At 34.4% G+C, this 19332-nt stretch overlaps 1 protein-coding gene across 2 annotated transcripts in view; it reads right to left on the bottom strand.

Moving 5' to 3' along the window:
* EDIL3 (EGF like repeats and discoidin domains 3) overlaps nt 1-19332 on the bottom strand; it is a 391270-nt gene that overhangs the window by 10606 nt on the left and 361332 nt on the right. For both annotated transcript variants that reach the window (XM_045848383.1, XM_045848384.1), the window contains one exon: nt 15940-16095. In XM_045848383.1, the coding sequence (XP_045704339.1) occupies nt 15940-16095 (156 nt within the window). The remainder of the gene's footprint in view (nt 1-15939; nt 16096-19332) is intronic.

Here is a 19332-nt window from a genome sequence, read left to right as displayed (position 1 = left end):
CATGGTTGATTGATTTATGGTCAAATAAACTCTGAACTTTTTCATAAAATTTCTCTTAAGCCAGGATTTTCCCATTTCCTTTAGTATAAAATGAATTTATAGTGGGTGAAGAAATTTATATTTATCCCAATTTTATTTCTTTATATTGAATTCATGACATTTTAAAAATAGCAATTTTAGTTAAAATTATAATTTATTTAAAAGTAGTGTAAATTTAGTAGACATTAGGATAAGTATTTGTTTCATAATGTAACCATTTATGTATTATGTGAATATAAAATCTGATTTTTGTGAGTAACATAAGGACTCAACACTAATTGGTTTATGATTCAGCATCATACAATTCTTTTTTATATACCTTGTATTAATATTACTTGAATATTTTTGGATTGCCAAATATTTCAGTTATATCTTGAATCAATGGTTTAAGTGACATAGAACCTTTTGAAAATTTTCACAGAAAGAGCATGCACAAATGGTGATAAACATAATATTTATCCATCTGAATAGGATTTACAAGAAAGACTTGTTTCTTCTGATTCCATGATTAGATTACCAATATTTTGGTATGGGGGGGTATGTGTGTGTATTTTAGGTTATGCTGAAATTTAGCATGTATCCTACTTTGTCCTATTTGGAACATTTCAAAAATCAAAACTTTTCATTTAAAAAGCAAAATAAAAATTATCTTAAAATATGTAGGATTTTTTAAAAATTCAGTTAGTTGTATATATCTACATCACATTAAAAATTTCTTATTGGCAGCTTTGCATGTGTGAAACTTCTGTTAGAGTTTGGATATAAAAAGTTTAAAAACAAAGTTTGATTCTTTTAGCTGACATAGACTCTAGCTATTTTCAGTGAATTCAATTTTCTAGGAAAATTTACCAGCATCCTGAAACCATTTCATGATTGAATGGCTGATATATCATTCTTGATGGTTTTCTCTACAATCAATTCCACTAAACCAATGAAACTCTGTAACAAAATTAGTCTAAATATAAGTACATTCTTTCAGATGTAATAAGGAAACAAGAAACCAGCTTTCAGGTAAATTCCAATGTTATAGGAAATGTTCCCTGGAAAATAGTGCAGATCGAGAATAACATTCTAAGATGTGCATCAAACAAATAAATAACCAAAAAACTCTCAAGGCTTTTGTTGGACATAGTAGATTGTATTAACCTGAGTCTACACTGATCATCTCTCTGCAGAAAGAGGCAGGGGTGAGCCGTCACTATAGGACATCCCAACGATGCTGCAGCCAAAGTCCTCAGCAGCAGAGGGGAACAGGGAGCTGTCACAGTGTTTTCCAACCCTAAGCATCTTGATTAGCACTACTGCCCCATCCAAAAGTGCAGATGAAGTAAAGCTATACCTACCTGAAACAATCTGTTAGTAGGTGAAAATTTCTCCATGGTTCAGGATTTGTCAAATTTAGTTTAGTCATAGTACCTGCAGACACATGTCATTCCTGTGAGCACTGTGTGGTCCATACAACTTTCTGTAATATGAGTGTGCAGTAAAAAACTAACCTTACCCAAACGGAGGTCTGAGCTTTGTCTTCTACTTCTGGGAAACAATTCTAATCCCTTGGAAAGTCCCTTATGATAAAAGTGTCTTTGTTTACACGAGGCCTGAGGTCACACCAGATGGTCCATGCCAACAATGTGAGTTATGGTGGGGCCTTTGGGCCAGCTTCACTACTGGGGGGGGTGGGGAGCTGAAGACTAAAGTCATACATGCAGGTGTACTATGCATGCATGTCTATGTGACCAAACTTCAATAAAATCTCTGAACATCAAGGCTGAGGTGTTTCACTGGCTGGAAATGCTTGTATACTGTCACACATCATTGCTAAAACAGGTTAGTACTGTCTCATACTCCACTGAGAGAGAATAGAAAGCTCAAGGTAGCTCTCTTCTAGACTCTGCCCCATATGTGTGGCTAATTTTTACATGAATCTGTTCACTCTCATGAAGTGCCACTATGAGTATAACAGTTTTAAATGAGTTCTGTGAGTCCCTCTATTGAATTATTAAATTTGAGGTGGTCTTGGAGACCTCTGAACTTGCAATTGGTGCCAGAAATAAGGATGGAATTGTGAACTCCTAAACTTTGCAATATGCAGTTGATGTTGAAGGGTTAGAGGACTTTTTGATATTTATAATATTGATTAGTCTGAAAAGGGACCTCAATTGCCTGAAAAGATTGTATCTAAAACATCCTCATGTCATGTACCAGACTTGTGACAAAAGTAATTATTAACTTAAACTTTTCTGATTCTTTCAATAAATCCTGACAACCTATTGAAATTTATTTATTATAACCCTAGAGTACACTTTCTAAATCCTCTACTTTTAGGTTCTATTCTGTTTTACTTGCTATTATTTTTATTTTCTGGATAATATTTATTTTCATGGGTATAAATTTAATAAATATATCAAACAACTAGTATTACTTGTTCTGTTTCATATTTCCACAACAAAACAATATAATATCTTTATTCTTCTGTATTTCTTTAATGTCATTTCTGCAAAGGCTGACACATTCTTTGGGGAATATTACTTTGGCCATCTACTGAGGATTAATTTAAAGTCTTCTGAGAAACTGCAGTCAGGTTTTCTGAAAGCTGTAGGAGTGTGGTGACATATATAAATAATTCTGCACCATATTTCACATTGGATGCCAATTTTTCTGTGTTCCTTTCAAAATATTGTTTTGTTTCATGAGCCCTTTTAAAAGTCTAGGCCCTGGTTGCTTTAGAGATTTCTTTGCTTCCCAAGCTCCGTCAGTGAAATTATATGAGGCTTTCAAACTGCCTATCCAAAGATTTAACTTCAAAGGTCCAATTATACAGCATTTTTGTTTGATGGGGGAGTGAAAAGAAAAACATGGGGACAAGTTCCATGATTTTTTTCTCACCAGTGCGTGAATCATTTTCAACCATTAAAATGAATATATGGATTCTCTTAGAAAATCATTCCCACTCCCATTATTGTGCTCAGGAGATTTCTTGTAATTCTGAAATTGGCTCTCTTTTGTAATTATATGAAAAAAACTAGGTCTTTGGCTTCAGGGAATGCTACATTTCACTGAACTGATCTAGCTTTGCTTCATGCTCTGACTGTGCATAAATCTCTGATTACATTCCAAGAAAAAATGTTACTAGACCACAAATTAGATGTTCCCTTAGAATTCTTGCAGTAGTATTTTGCACTCTGTTGGTTTTTTTCTTAGACTTACTTTTTCTTTAAAATGCGCCAATGGGAGATTTTAATAATAGTTGACCAAAATGTAAATTGTTGTGTATTTTTTACCCTGGCAATAAAAGGCCACTCAATATTTTCAGATATTCATACATTCTCCATCATTTTCCTGTAATTGATGTTAATGTTGGTTGGCTGATATACAAGTCTTGAATGGGAAAGAGAGCTGTGATCTCTTTCTAAAATTCATTCTTTCCTAGGTATTCTGGGGACTACAGTATTGGGAAAGGCACATTTTGAGAGTATTTTTGAGAACTTGTAACTTCTGACCTCACATTGAATGGGTCAACTGACCCAAAGAGATTGAGATTGAGGGATCTAACTCTCTACAGTCACATTCACTTCTCTATTATTGAAAAGTCAGCATACATTAGACTTGTAATTTCCCAGTCCAGTGCGAGAGTTATAAGTTAAGGATTTGCTAAGACACAACCCAGCCAGACGAGAGAGGAAAGGGACTGGGGACAGAACAGCCACCTCATTCCTTCTGTGGTTTTCTATCATAACCTAGACACCGAGTAGTAGGAGACCTGGCAGCTTCCTAGGAAAAGCCAGAAGAGCCTCACGAGAAATTCGCATGACTTTTGTTGTCAGATCTTGACCCTGGAAAATAACCCAAAGACAAATCAAAGCAAAATACTCTAACTCTGTCAATTGTTATCTTTCTCTTACACTAGCTGGCATTTAGAATGCTTAGTCTAAAAGTCAGTAGGTAGGACACACTGCCACATCTAATTTCTTTTATGATGAAAGTTTCCTTAAGTAATTGTTGGGAACCACACTGCCTGGTATCAGAAGCTGTAACCCTCGCCAAGGCTAAGGCAGAGGGAGTGACTTTGGACCGTAAGCCAGCAAGGAGACAAAAGCTTATCTCCCTGGCAGTAGTGCTGCTTCTGTTGCTTCATTCATAACTGACCCCCAATGCTTGGTCAGTTAGCCAATGATGGGTAAGATTCCCCAAGGGGGGAATGACCTAAGACAGGTACGATCATGTGAGAGGCCCCCAAGAAAGGACTTTGGGGGCTACAGCAAAAGGGGGTGATGGACCCTCGCTCCTTGGTTTTGACATAGCCTGAGTCCTCATGGTCTGGGAGAAAATCTCCTTATCTCTTGGTTGCCTTAGTTCCCTTGCTCCACCTAAGCCTGAAACAATGACAGGGTGGTGCAGCTCTGTGCTGAAAAGGGCGGGTTCCCAGGTGATCAGGCCTAAGAAAGAATATGTAAGATCCTATGAAACCCGCTTTGTTTAGAATGCTCTTAGTTGAATGATAAGGGTCCAGGGAAGAAGTAGGTTTGTTCCTTAAAGTTTTTTACAGCTCTTTGATCCTAACTCAAAATAGGCCCTCAGACTTCCTTGTTACCTACTGTTTGACCCTTATTTCCTAGCAATGAGTAAGGAGCTTTACCTGAATTCTTATGCAAACGAAACTAATAAAAAGCCTCTCCAGCAGGGTGGGAGGGGGGACAAGGTGCTCTCCCCACCAGAGAGAGTGGCCATTCCATTCCTACTTCCCCACAGGACTTGGTTGTCTCTGTGTATGTTTTTCTCACATGTTGACGAGCTATCCACAGCATTCCGCGATCACTGTTGGCCAGTGATTGCGACAAGTAACAAGAATATCCTAGGAAATATGTCACATAGGATGATTGTTTATCAAAATTTAGAACATAAAATATGCCATTCTAAACTGTGGCTATATATTTAAACTGTTTTCTAGCACTCAGGTTTTCATTGCCATAAGAGATATTCTTACAGAAAAATTAGAACTGGAAAATCATCTCCTTCTCAAAGATTTTTCCAGGAGATATTATCAGGAGTTGTCAGAGACTAAGACCATCTGATGTTTTCTTTCTAGCTTAACATTAGTAGTGCAGAAATGCCTTTCCTTTTTTCTGTGAAAGTGCAGAGTAGCCTGTCTCTCTATTGAGGTCCAATGATCACCTCTCAGAACTTCCTAAATCACACCAGGCATTTGCATTTGACTAGAACAATCTTTCATACCTCTTCATAGCAGATATTGCAAATGTTGGAACAGTTGAGAAAATGGTGTCTGATAATTCTCACCCCAGATTAGAAACCTTTTTGTCAGTCCATTTCTCTGAAGGGTTTCATGCTATCTTGGTCAGAAATGACTTAGTATAGAGACATATGTCTGAACACGGCAGTAATTTAACCATTCAGCTGTATTTCTGAGTCAAACTGGTGCTGAGGAGCAAAGAGTGCTGAGTGGCACTGGTATTTCTGGAGATGAGGTGGCAGAGGGGAAGCTCAGAGCTGACATGGTGTGTGTTGGTGTGTGTGTGTCTACATGCGTTTGCCTAGGTAGAGAAGGAAAGCATTCTCCTTCACCGTCTCTCCTTCTGTGTATTCTTAGGAGACCATTTGATCCTGCTGGAAGATCTAGGAGATCTTGAATGGCACAGGGTTGTAAGATATAAGATATGGGATATACTTATACTAAAAATTATTGTTTATCTGAAATTCAAATTTAATGGGGTGTCCTGTATTTTATTGCTAAATCTGACAATCCTTTGTGAAGAGCAGAAGGAATTCTGGCCCTGTACTGAGCAGGTATAAACTCTGCTTTGGTCTGAGCTGAATGCTGGATCATTTGTTTCCATGAATTGAGGGTATACTAATTATTGAAATATAATTGCTATCGAGGGAAGTGTGAACTTTGTTATTACTTATAGGTACTGATGAACTCCCAAAAACAAGAACTAAAAGTGCTATTTTGCTATGTAAATGTAACATTTTCACTGTTATGAAAAATACCTTCCTTTAATTATTACTATTTAGCATTTCATTCATCAGAATAGCATTAATTTTGTTTCTAGCTTTATTGGAAAGTGGGGAATTAACTTCTGCATTTTGTCTTCTGTGGGTTGGTCAACTGCTCTCAGCTGCAGAAAAACTGGGAGCAATTTCCTTTCATGCAGGTATAATCACTCGATTGATCTTTTCTTTTTTAAAGTTATTTTTTAATCAGTTTTGTGTCTTAAATTACACTGTAGCCTTTATAACATCCTCAATGCACTTAAAACAAATGTGTGTCTCAAGAGCATTCCATGCATGTTAATGCAATTTCATTTGGAAATCCAATAAAAGGAAATGTTATATCAGAATCACTACTCCATTGGTCCTTTAGAGGGTGTGGCAGAGTCAGAAATCTTGTTAGTTTCTCATAAACATGGAAGTGTGACAAGTATCTTTTATTCTTTCTCAGATTTAAACTATGAAAAGGCATAAAAGGACTGGAATATTAATTCCTTTTGAAAGTGTAAAGACTTTTTTCCCCACATCCTGCAGCTGATGGTGTGATGGTGGATAGTACAAACAGCATGTGTACCATATAGAACTACTGTTCTTGAGAGGGTTTTTCACCTTCAAAATATGTTATATTAAAGTCAAAATATTAGTTGTTTGGAATTTATTTAGAAATGAAATGGGTTCATATTTTTTGCTGGATTCTAGCCAATGGTCAATGCATTGTTTCAACAACCAAAATGATGACATGGTCCCTGTCGTGAGCAGACTGATCAAGTACTCACTTTCATAGGGGGCCTTTGGAATTTTTGTAACAAAAATATTAGATTTTTTTCTCAGCTACGTTCTTTATCACGTTCATTACTGCTATTTAATAGATAAGATACTTGGATTCTAAACAATTTATTAAAATTTGATTTCTTTGATGGTTTTACTGGGGACCTATCAATAATCAACATTTTTATTTGTTAACAGTTTTGATCATTGTGTTGGGTCATAGTTGGGTGAACACTTGTTGGTCCCTCAGAGGAGTAATGCAAGGATGGCTTAAATAAGACAATGAGTACTTTTTTCCATTGGGGAATACTGTTACTACGTAATTGTATCTATGAACATGTAAGTCATAAGTGTGAGATTCAGAATTTTCAATGTAGACATTTTCATTAATTTTTAATGACTGATGGTTAATTAAGATGACAAAATTAAGACATTTTAAGATTTTTGGCAATTGAGCACTGGGTAATTAAGTCCATAAGGCATGCAATAATAAAAATGTTATTTTTTTATTTACAAACATTTTACTTTAATAACGCTGTTATGTAATATATTCCTTGTGCTTTTACACACATTTTTTTCATTCACAAAACACATCTATTAACTAGAAAAATGATATGGCATCCTATTTTAGGTAGTTTATCAAATTTTCTGAAAATAAAGAAGATTTGGGTTTTGGGAACATTAAATAATTAACACAAAGAAGAAACATGTAATCATTACTCATTGTGTTTCCCTGCATTGTTTTCTCCTTTCTCCATAAATGTTCGGAGACTGATGTTTCGTGGCATCTGGGCTCAGGTGTTATTTGTCACTAGAAGTAAGTCATAAGAGCAGAGAGATTATTTCACCTTCCTAGGTCTCGATCTGTCCCCAAACTGAAATTTTATGGATTTTGTGCTTGATGTTCACTTTTTTCCTACTACTTGACAGTGTGTACTTCGACAAGCAGTTTCATTTTTTTAAATAAGAAGCTTAAGAAACTCAAACTCCATCTAAGAAACATAAAAGCTTCATGACAAAAATTAACCATACATCTCACATTTCTAATCTTTAACATTATTGAATGCAAATATACAAAGAATTTCCTTAGTAACTTTGAAATCAATTCTTCAAATAATACAAATAGTTTTCCACTTCTGTCTCCGAATAAACTAAATGACTTCTTAAAATTAATGAGCTCCTTAACATACAATGGCCTCTAATTGTTTCTGTGGCCAGTCTGTTATTCTAGGTTGTGTTTTATTTCTAGTCTGTGACTGGCCACTCAGTTCTTCCATTGTAATTATTTAAATTACTAATCTTCTCCCTGCTCTCCTCCATCCTGTAAACCCATTTCCTGTTCCTGTCTTCCTTTCCTGTTCTTAGACCCCTTTTGACCCTATAGTTTCAGGAACAGACATCTTTAGGTAGGCAGGGTATTTGGAGTTCATGTTAAACATGAAAATGACTGTGGTCCTGCCTATTTACCTCTGAAGTTGAATCCAGTCTTCTGCTTTGTTTCTGACCCCAAGACCCTACTTCACAACTGATTCTGATTAGGGAGTCTGAGTCCCATTGTTCTCTGTGTACCTTAACAACTGCTATCTCCCCACTCACTAATGACAACATGTGGCTTTCCAAATTTAAATTTGTTCAATGGAAATACCTTTCCCCATCCAATAGGCAGATCTAAAACTGCAAACAACTTTGACTTTGGTATATAAATTCTATGCAGGATTTTTCCTGACATCGTGGCCTTCTTGTCAAGAGACCTTAACAAAATTTACAGATCCTGGTTCTATTTTTGGCAAGACCTTGAATTATAAATGTTAAATAAGGAATTTTAAGGTTTCCTTGAGCTCTGTAGATGGTATTTTATATATATATATATATATATAAATGAAAATTCTATATTTATATATAAATGAAAATAACAGAACTTCTTTATATACATGTTTTCAACAAATACCTCTCCATGTTAGCAGAGTTCCATTCAGGCTTGATGAGCACATTACCCTCTAAGACAGCACTTTTAAAAATCTTTTAATTTCATGTAGTTTTTACTGTATTAAAACTGGAGTCAGGACATTAAGGGTTATCTCTCTCTCTCCACTCCTGGCAGGGCAATTTAATTTAATATACAGAGTGGAGCAAAAAGTAGGTTTGCAGTTGTGTGTGTGTGTGGGACAAAAAGTTTATTCCTGTATTATTATGTATTAATGATTATATTATTTTCCATATAAACATCTATAAACCTACTTTGCCCAACCTTGTAATTTAAAATTTAAAGGAGTGGAGTTCATCATTAAACTTTAGGTCAAATTAGCAATATTCTCAGGCTGTGTCCTGAGTTTGCGAATAAAAGCCACAGCCCTGGCTGGTGTAGCTCAATGTATTGAGTGCAGGCCTGTGAACCAAAGGGTCACCAGTTTGATTCCCAGTCAAGGCACATGCCTGGGTAGTGGGCCAGGTCCCCGGTAGGGGACACAAAAGAAGCAACCACCCATTGATGTTTGTTTCTCTCCCTCTTTTTCTCCTTCTCTTGCCCTTTCTCTAAAAATAAATAAATAAAATGTTTAAAAATGAAAATATCACCCACATTTATGTAAATATAGGCAAATTTCATTCTTTCCACTAACCATATCCTAGTCAGGTCCCATAATATTGAATTACAGCTAGAAAGAAAGCAGGTAAAATTCCAAATAACAGTTGATACCAGATGGTGTTTATTTAAGTAAAACTGTCCTTATTTTAAGAAAATTCTGTAATGATATTGTTGTCTCCTTAACTTAGTTCTAATTAAGTCACTCATCAAATACCTAAGTTAAACACTGTACTGTGGCTACATATAAATCTTCATCACACAAGGGAACAACTCACTTGTTATTTCTGAATTTGAGTGTTTTGTTTAGTCAGTTAGTTATTGTAAACTGCTTTCAGAGAAGCAGCTTCTTTTCTCTCCCTCCCTGCCTTGTTGAAAAACAGTAACAGGATCTGAGTGCATGAAACTTATGGTATCCATGCAAGATGGTGAGAATCTTTCCTTGATCTTGCTGCTCAGAAACATGCGGCTGCTCCACCTTGAAAGGTTAATTCACCCCCTTTCATTTTCTGCCTACTGGCATCCTCCTCATTGATTGCCACTGAAGATTCCAATTTATTTTCCTCTAAAGCAATTCTTCAGATTTTAAATTCCTGAGCCAGATCAAACTTTGAAAGAACAGCATGGCTGTTGACTCTGGACTGACTTGAGCTGGGCTTTGCAGGTTTCCAATATTCAAATTTAATTTCAGCTAATGGAGGGTGCCAGCTCCAGCAGGAATGGCAGGATGCTCTGTGGCACCTGTAATTACTACTGAATTTGAATATATCTTATAATACAGATTCTGAAGGTTTACTGAGAATTGTTACATTGCTGCTTCTAGTTTTGACATCGATGCTGAGAAAAGACAGGCAGTGGAGAAGGACCAGGAACTCTGTTTTACTATGGGAGACTCATGGACTTTTATGAAATGAACATAACCTATGTTCTACTTCTTTCCTTGAGTCGCCTTATCAGATTAATACACTGAGCAGGTTATATTTTGACTCTTCCAAACAAGCTGACTGAAAAACATAGTTCTCCCCACTTTCTGGAGCCCCTCATTAGACTGGGAGCTCTTGAAGCCCTTGTGTCATACTGAGATTCCCCCCCGAATCTGGCATAGAGCAGACAAAACCTGATTGCTGAACACATGACTGAATGAATGATCTGTGTTCTTAAGTACTTAAATCTTTCATTTATAATAAAAATTTGTTTAAAGCTAATGTGTGTTTACCTTCTAGTCTTCATAAGAAAATTGGCAAGCTTATGAAAATCTAAACTTACTTTTGGAGACATTGATTCATATTGACTTCTACTGGCAAATTAGAGGCCAAGAAAAGTCCTAAAGAATTATGATTTATTCCATGTTGACTTAGAAAAATACAAAATTACACTTACTTTCAAAAACTTACTTTTGGTTTTGGTGTCAGTTAGATATCTTTCCCATACTTGCTTATTATTCAAATAAGCTGGAGCCTCTGTAAATATTTAGGTTCTTAGCTCCTCCCCAGAATCTGAGGCAAGGCCCAGAAATCTGTATTTCTTAATAAGCTCCTGCATGAGTGATGTAATCAGAAGATTTTGTTAACTACGGAATTAGAGAGTTCACCAAGGTGTTGTAGATTGTTCTCGGTAAATATGTGTCATTAATCTTTAAGGTCTAACAAAATCTTATGGAAATGCTGTGTTGTTGTTGTTGTTGTTTTTATGGAGAATCCAGAATTGCATCTTTTTGACTTATGTTTTTAAAAATCCTGGACAATTTTTTAGGGAAAAAAATAAAATATTAGCCACTTTTTCCCTGCCAAAGAAGAAAGCTTCCATGGTGTGAATCCACGTTTATTTAAACACCATGATATTATGACTAATATACTGGATGAAAAATCCGTCTTAATTTCTAATTTTTCCATATAAATACTTTCCTGAAATTTATTATTGTTTTTACTTTGGCTTATAACAGTAAAAATTAAATGGTAAAAGTGTCTGTCAAATTTTGCAATTTTCCTGCTAACTGCAGTAAAAAACAGTTCCAAGAATATAAAACAAATGTTACTTTCATCAGAGCAAAGGAATATTTGACTTTCAAACAAAAATGTATCTGAATCCATGCTGTGGAGAAATGTGAAAGTCAGGTAAATGTTAGCAAATACGTATTGTAGAGTAGAAAGAGAAAAAGTAAGAATGTAGCGACTGTGATAAGACATTATTACCACATGCTCAACTATGGAAGATTTAATATAGGATTTTTGTCAAAAATAGAATACTAAAGTAAATTGCAATTCTTATGAAAGCTCTGGAAGGATAGTAAAAAACTGATACTTCAATGAAAAGAACAAAGCATGTATTTTTTGCCATCGACTTTTGGTGTTCAAGCGCACACACACACACACACACACACACATATTCATGCTTATATTTAGACACTCCTATGTACGTATATAATTTTTCCATGGCATTGCTTTCCTGAGGCTTAGTCAGTTATGACTAATGAAAAACAGAAAGGTCATTCATATTTTTTATAATTTCATGTACACCACTTACGGTAAACCTATAATATTGCTGTTATTTTGATATTGTTTTGATGAAGTAATAATCTTGTTTCTGGATCTACATCAGATTCCACACCCACACCCTCAAAATCTATCAAGGCAAGCAGTCATAGAGACAAAACAAAATGAAACGAGAAACAGAAAGGCGCAAATAAAGGAATTAGAGAATGTTTTAAATATTTCCTTTTGAAATGTGCATCAATAAAACATTTCACAGGCACATGTTCTGACCAGAAACACTCAGTTCACTTATTTATTGGGACAAAAATTTGAAGTTGAATTTGTACTTGTGAAGAATGAGGACATTCTTCCTTTATGGAAAGTAACCATGGAAAAGCAGACACAAATAATACTTAGAATCAATAGGAGATGGCTTGTTCAAGTTAAAAAAATTAGTTGCTAAGTTGTTTAGGGCCTCTCTAAAGAAGAGAACATCTTTAAAGAATAAAGTATGTACTCTTTACCTATAAAATGATAGGTAAAATACATACCAATAATAGCAACAACAAAGCATAATTATTTGGATATATAACAGATATATGTATATGTAAATAAATGTATATAAACATGTACTTAAGTGACTATATTTACAAGTATTCAAAAAAGTATGCAATGCATTTTCTCATTTATTTTATAAAACTCCTTTCTCTGTGGGAATAGAGATATGTATGCCTAGTAGTTTCTTCTTAAAGTATTTCTTTACTGCATTAGTGATTGCTGTGTTCTTAAGTACGGTTTATTGGTGTTAGTTTTTTCAGTAATACATAGTAAACTTATCTAAGGCTTTTCTTCATTATATTGACTTAGATATAATATTATACACAAATTGGCTAAACTTGATTTTAAAACCACTAGTTACATTACCTGAGTTTAAGCAATTGTCCTGCTTATAATATTGAAATGGTTTAATGTTTCAGAGTTTTTATATTGGATAGACGACACTGTGACATTGTCTCAAATGACAATGTCTGGCTTGTGTTTTTTCCACTGAACGTGTCAACACACATGCATAATTTTCTTACTTCCTAGCAGAGCCCATTCCTTTTTTTTATAATAAAACTTATTTTGGAAATATCAAAATCAAAATCATGTGTTGTAGTAAATGTAAATTTATAGCTATAATCTATTTTGTCTGTGCTTATGGAAGTAATTTTCTGTGGCTCTATATTAATTTGAAAGTAGACTTGATAAATTTAAAATGTAATCCTAAAGCAATCACTAAAATAAATAAAAAAGTTCTGGCAAATAAGTAAAAAAATAACACATTATGGAATCATTAAAAATTCGATTAATCCAAAAGAAGGCAGAAAAATAGAAATAAGTGAAGCAATCATGTGACAAGTAGAATATAAATAGCAAGATGTTATATGTAAACCCAATTATATCCATATTCATTTCAAATATAAATACTTTAGTAAGAAGCATTGATAGATTTTTAAAAGAGGAGGGTTAATTATATGCTGCACAGTGGAAATGTGTTTAAAATATAAAGTACAATTAAGTTAGAAGTTAAAGATTGGAAAAAAAAAACATATACCAATGCATCAGTAGTCCAGAAAAAGCTGGAGCACCACTATCAATACTGGCAAAGGAGATTTCAGAGCAAACAATATCACCAGGGACAAAGAAGGTCATTTTTGAATGACAAAGGAATTATTTGATCAAGAGGACATTACAATCCTAATTGCTCATGCATCTTTTAACAGATCTTCAAAATATATCAAGCCATCACAGATACAATTGCAAGGAGAAATGGAGAAATTCTCAATTATAGTTGGTAAGTTCCACATTGCTCTCTCTGTAATTGATTGTACAAGTAGGTAGAAAATCAGTAAAGATATAGAAAACCTGAACAACACTATCAAGTAAGTTGGCCAACTTGGCACAAAAGTTTTACATATATTTCAGACTTGGATAATAAAATAAAATGCATCCATGTGCAAATTTCTGGTCTATTAAGGAAAAAATGAAAATAATTCACATATAATGATTAAATCACATGCTTCATGTAAACGGAGATGAAATATTTCACTACTACAATGAAACCATATTTTTCTTTGTACTTCTTCACAAAATAACCTATATAAAGATTTCACTATTATAGATGCGCTTTTAGTAAATATTACACATAGATAATGGATGAAAATACTTATCTACTTTAAAATTAATTTCAATCTGTTCTCAATTTCAATGTCTTTGCCTATACTTTGCTTGCTTGTTCGTTTTGTTGATCAGGCTGACAGTGATCAGAAGGGAGGGGGGATAACAGGGGGAAAAGGCTAAGTGTTTACAGGAACAATTATAAAGGACATATGGACAGTAACAAGGGGGGTGGAAATGGGTGGGGAGGACTTTGGTGGTGGAGAGGGGTAGGGGAAATGGCAGGAAACTGAACTTGAACAATAATAAAAAAATTCAAAAAGAAAAAAGAAGATTAATTTCAAGAGTTATATCATGTATGACTTTAAAACTCTTCATTTTATAGGCCATATTTATTCTCTGTGTATCAGAATGCTTCCTGTAAAAGGTGAAAGACAGGAACTGAAACAATTACTTTCAATAAATGATGGCAGGTATTTGTTTATAGCTCAAAAATAAATTTGAAGGCAATTTTATATAATACCCAATATTAATTTGATCTAACATGTCACTGAATATAAAACATGTCATTATTTTATGTTCTTCAAGAAAATAAGTACTCCCAATTAAATTGTGACATTGTAAAACACAACAGCTTCTGAGACGGTAAAATGTAAAATGTGTGTGTATTCCGAGGTGTTAAATGAATGTATCAGGATGCTAACTGGGTTTGCTCTGAGATGTTAAAAGGTAAATAGATGTGGCTTTTATAATCTAAACCTAAAATCATGTTTCTTTTAAAATCCATTTTGTGTGAAGTGAATTCAGACTTATTGATTCACTTAAATAGCCATTGCAGGCTTAGAATTTCTAGAAAAATGTATAAATTTTCTCCATGAATACTCGAGGAAAATAATATTCCCAGCTCTCTATTGGTTACTAATACAATAACAGTAAGGGACTAAAAAAGCTATATAAAATGGAAAAAAAAAACATTGTTAACTCAGAAATATTTAATGTGTATACAAGTGTGTTATATGTTCACCCAAATCCTTGAACAAAGAGATTTTGTCTCTGTTGATGTCTTCAGAAAGTAAGAGTTTTTTGCAAAAATACTCCAAGCAATGAGTTAATTTCAATTTTATTAGTGTAGCTGAGGCCATATTTTAACATTTGACCCAATTTGTTATTGATTTTATCCCAAAGCCCTTTCATTCTCCAGGGTCCCTTAGAAATTCAGACCTGTAGATATTAGGAAAAGATGTTCAAAATGATAAGAACCTTAAATAATTAGAAATTGCATAGTATAGAATTGTATGGTATATTAATGTATATCTATTATTATAATATTAAAACTGTTTAGGCATGTCAACAATTAAAGAGATCAATACATTAAAACACCATTAAAAATTGAACAGAGAAACAGCCTATCTTTTAATTTTGATGAACTAGTAAAAAAGTGAAAATTTGTATATATCTAAAATTCCTAAGCATCAAAATAATCAATGAAATTCAAATGTTTAGAAGTCTTTTAATTAACATTTGAAATACTCTTCTCCAAAGAACATTCTTTTCTGGTACCACTTTTTTATTATTAATAGTATGTATTAATAATAAAAATATTAGTATCATGTATTGAAACAATAAGTATTTGTATGTGCTTTATGGTAAATATAAACTGAATCTAAGATCTTAGATTATTGATAATACAGAAATTATTAATAAAGCAATTTGTTTTTCTACAGGTTGCATCATTACCTTATTTGACTATAGACTCCTTTTCAGTGCCATTCTTTAAAGCTTTTTATCTAATGTACATTTTTCAATGCATGTAGCCATTGTTTTCATTAAGTGTGCATAATCAGTTCATTCAATCAAACTTGGATGCAGTGAGATCCTCCACTCTGCACTTTATTAGCCACATGGATGACTTACCTTATCTTTTCTTTGTTTTTCATCCTGGTATACAGTCCAGTGCTCTCCATCATTGCTGTAAGCTAGTTTGTAGGAGCCTACAAACTGTACATGACCAAAATCTTTAGCTCCCTGTGTAATGATGCCAGTCACTTTGGTAGGGACCAGAAGATCTACCTAAAAAAGGAAAAGGCATAATTATTTAAATTATTCTATTTAAAGAGTCTATTTAAAGAGTCTATTATAGTCTAAGAGTCTATTTAAATAGACTCTGCCACAACAGAGTCTATTATAAATTTACAAGTCTTTTTAACTCAGGAGATTCAGAAACACATATGTTGAAGGCAAAATTCCATTAACTGTTTATAATTTTAAACTGGTGACTGAGTCAATTATTGGCTTGCAATTTTGATTTTGCCACTGGGGTAAATAGGTTAAAACTTGAACAACCATTTTGACCATTTTCAAATAAAAAGATGGTTATTTCAGTATACCAATCAATTTTCTATTAAACTAATTCATCCAGCTGTGCAGTTTTATGTAACTGAGACAGTACAGAACTGGGAAGCTAACCTTTTTGAGACTGATCATTATCTTTCAGAACTTGCATTACAATTCAATTTGCTGAATTTACAGGTCAATTCATAATAATAAAAATAAAATTATTGCTGTGTACATACCAGGCACAAAAATGGTATTAGATGTTTCATCATTGAACATTAAATAACAAGTCAACTCCATTTGCACGAATTTTAAGCAGTTTAGTTATATGATATAAAGTAATAGTAATCATTGTCCAAGGAAAATATTTCAGAAAACAGAATCCTGAAAACACGGAGGAGCAAGTCAAGTGTTCTTCAGAAATGAAGGATGATTATAGCATGCACCCATGACTTGTGGGAAATACTCATGATGTATTTCTTTCATGCAAAATTATGTACTTAAAGGACAAATATGTGCTTAAGGACCCGTAGTGGTTTAGTAAGCACTAAATTCATCAAAATGTAATTGAATACAAAAGATAGGGATGATTTTTCTCAAAGAAGAATACATAACATTGAGTAATTTTGGATTCTCCCACTTCATTCCCTAATTCATCCATTTTTTCTTACATCTTATGATGCTAATTTAAAAAAGGAAAAATTTGTTTCCATGTGGAAAATTTTTATAGGACCTTTATGTTTTTATTTTTTAGGTTTCTTGATCTATGACTTCCTGTCTCCTCGTACAATAGCCACCAACTTCCTCCTACTTCCTATGACTAAATGCTGCGTTACATCTTTGATCTTATCATCTTTAACTGTCATGATCCCATGTTTGACCTTGGTGGCTTTTAACCACTATGCCCTATTGTTTCTATTTCAGGTTCCCCATCCTGTGAGATGTACTTAGTCACAAATAGACAGTCATGGGTCAGATACAGGTCATGGATGAGAAGTTAGTAGAGTGCACTGAATAGAGAATATTTAGTGATGCTCATCAGATAAAGATATGGAAGAAGTTCCCAATGTTTCACAGCCTAAAAACACATATATTTAAAAAAATCACGTGAGTTTTTGCCCACTTTTTGAAACATTCTTTAATTAAAGACAGGCTCAAATTGGACAATGAATTAAGATAGAAAACCACCCTTAATGCTTTATTAAAAATTTTAGAAAGTTTAACAAATACTATAAAATACCATGCTTCTGTTTTTGCTATTTTACAAACATATATTATGTCATCTCAACACCTTGTGCATCCAGCGGCAATACAGGATGGAAAAATTATAATATCCTGGGAAGGAAACTGTTGTTGCCACTATATGAAGTGCTTTCTTGTATGTGTTTATTGGATTCCCTCAACAACCCTGCAGGATAGGGCATTCTCTTTACATTACAAATGGGGGAATAGAAGTATAATATAACTTGATGTGTGATCCAAAGACAAACAGTGAATAAAGGAAGGACCCCCAATTCAAATGTATGACTTTCTGATTCGATGTTCTGCCATACATATAGATTCTCAGACAATGACTTTTTTCTCCATTCTTGATGACTATTTCAGGAGTTTCTGAGGAATCTCAAAGCTTTCTCACCACATTCATCAAACTTACAGCAACTGTAGGTCCCCCCTACCCCCACCTTGACCCACACACAAAGAAATCCTGGCTTTACAATACTGGGAGAGCAGCCCTGTCTTTTAATAAGAATTTCCACTCTGTTCTTCAGCTGTCTGGGCTTACAATGTGGGTTGCTTTTGTTGTCCTAAATCCAAATCTAAAGCTCAGAGATAACTAGGTATAGCCTCTGGTCTTCAAAGTGCTCTTGATGTTGCTAACGGTCAATAAATGCAAAAATCAAAACAAAACAGCAAAAACAAACAAACAGATAAAATACTCTTACAATACTCTGAGTCACTGTTTGCCAAGGCTGTGAACACACAGGAACTCAGACTGTCTCCAGGAACATAAAACCCTCCAGGGCTGTAGTCTTCAATCCATAAATTTCTATCAGTCATTAGCTAAGATGACGTAATGAGGAGTCTTATAGCATTCTCCTTTTCTGTGGTATTTCGTAAAGTTAGCTGGGTTTCCTGCTGGGTGGAGATGTTTTCTCCTGAGGTTGTGTGTCTTGGCTCTCTCTAACAGGTATGTTTTTCTCCTGTTCTAACTGCTTCCCTTCTCCAGTTTTCTTTTCTTTTTCTTTTTTAATCTAGAAATATTTTCTTGTCTTTTTTTTTAGTTAAGTCAACTTCTTGACTTAAATAGTCGGCAATCTGTTTTAAGCTGGAATTTGTCCTAATTTGTTACATTAAACTTAGAATACCAGGCCTAAGCAAACCTTTTTTCAGTACAAAAATAATCAGCATCCCACACTTAACATGAGGTTGCTGCAACACGGCATATAGGGATCTCACTCTGAGACACACTCACGGAGATGTCACCCTCATGTTCAGCATGCAGGATGATCCGAGAAAAGCCCGTTCCTCTGGACCTATGCCTACCCCCAGCCCCGGACCACTCTGCATGCTTGTAGACCTTCTGAGTTCAAGATGTACTGCACACATGTTGGTCAAAATGACAAAAGGCTTTCTGCTGTTTTGGACCCTCACCTCCCAAGGTTTGGCTCAAGTAGAGCAGGTTTTTTAGGGCACTGAGCTGGCACATGAGTAGAGTTTTGGCTTGGTGCACTGTGCTTCATATCCAGATCTGTGCTAAATATGCCTTGCATGTGTTACAGTCCCTCAATAAAGATTTTGCTTTATTGAGAGGGGACTATTTCCTAAGCATATTCTATGGACAAGAATCAACCCACGGCTAAAGATGCCCCAATGCATCATAGCAGAAAATGATAACTACTTTTCTTGTGTTTCACTACTCAGGATAACATTACCGATCAAGGAAACACAATTGCCATGGTGATAAAACCAATT

This window comes from Phyllostomus hastatus, unplaced genomic scaffold (assembly GCF_019186645.2).
Source record: "Phyllostomus hastatus isolate PE091 unplaced genomic scaffold, TTU_PhHast_1.1 phas_contig_58, whole genome shotgun sequence".
Classification (NCBI taxonomy): Eukaryota; Metazoa; Chordata; class Mammalia; order Chiroptera; family Phyllostomidae; genus Phyllostomus; species Phyllostomus hastatus.
Note: the sequence above shows the minus strand (reverse complement) of the source record. Positions and strands in the feature narration are given on the sequence as shown.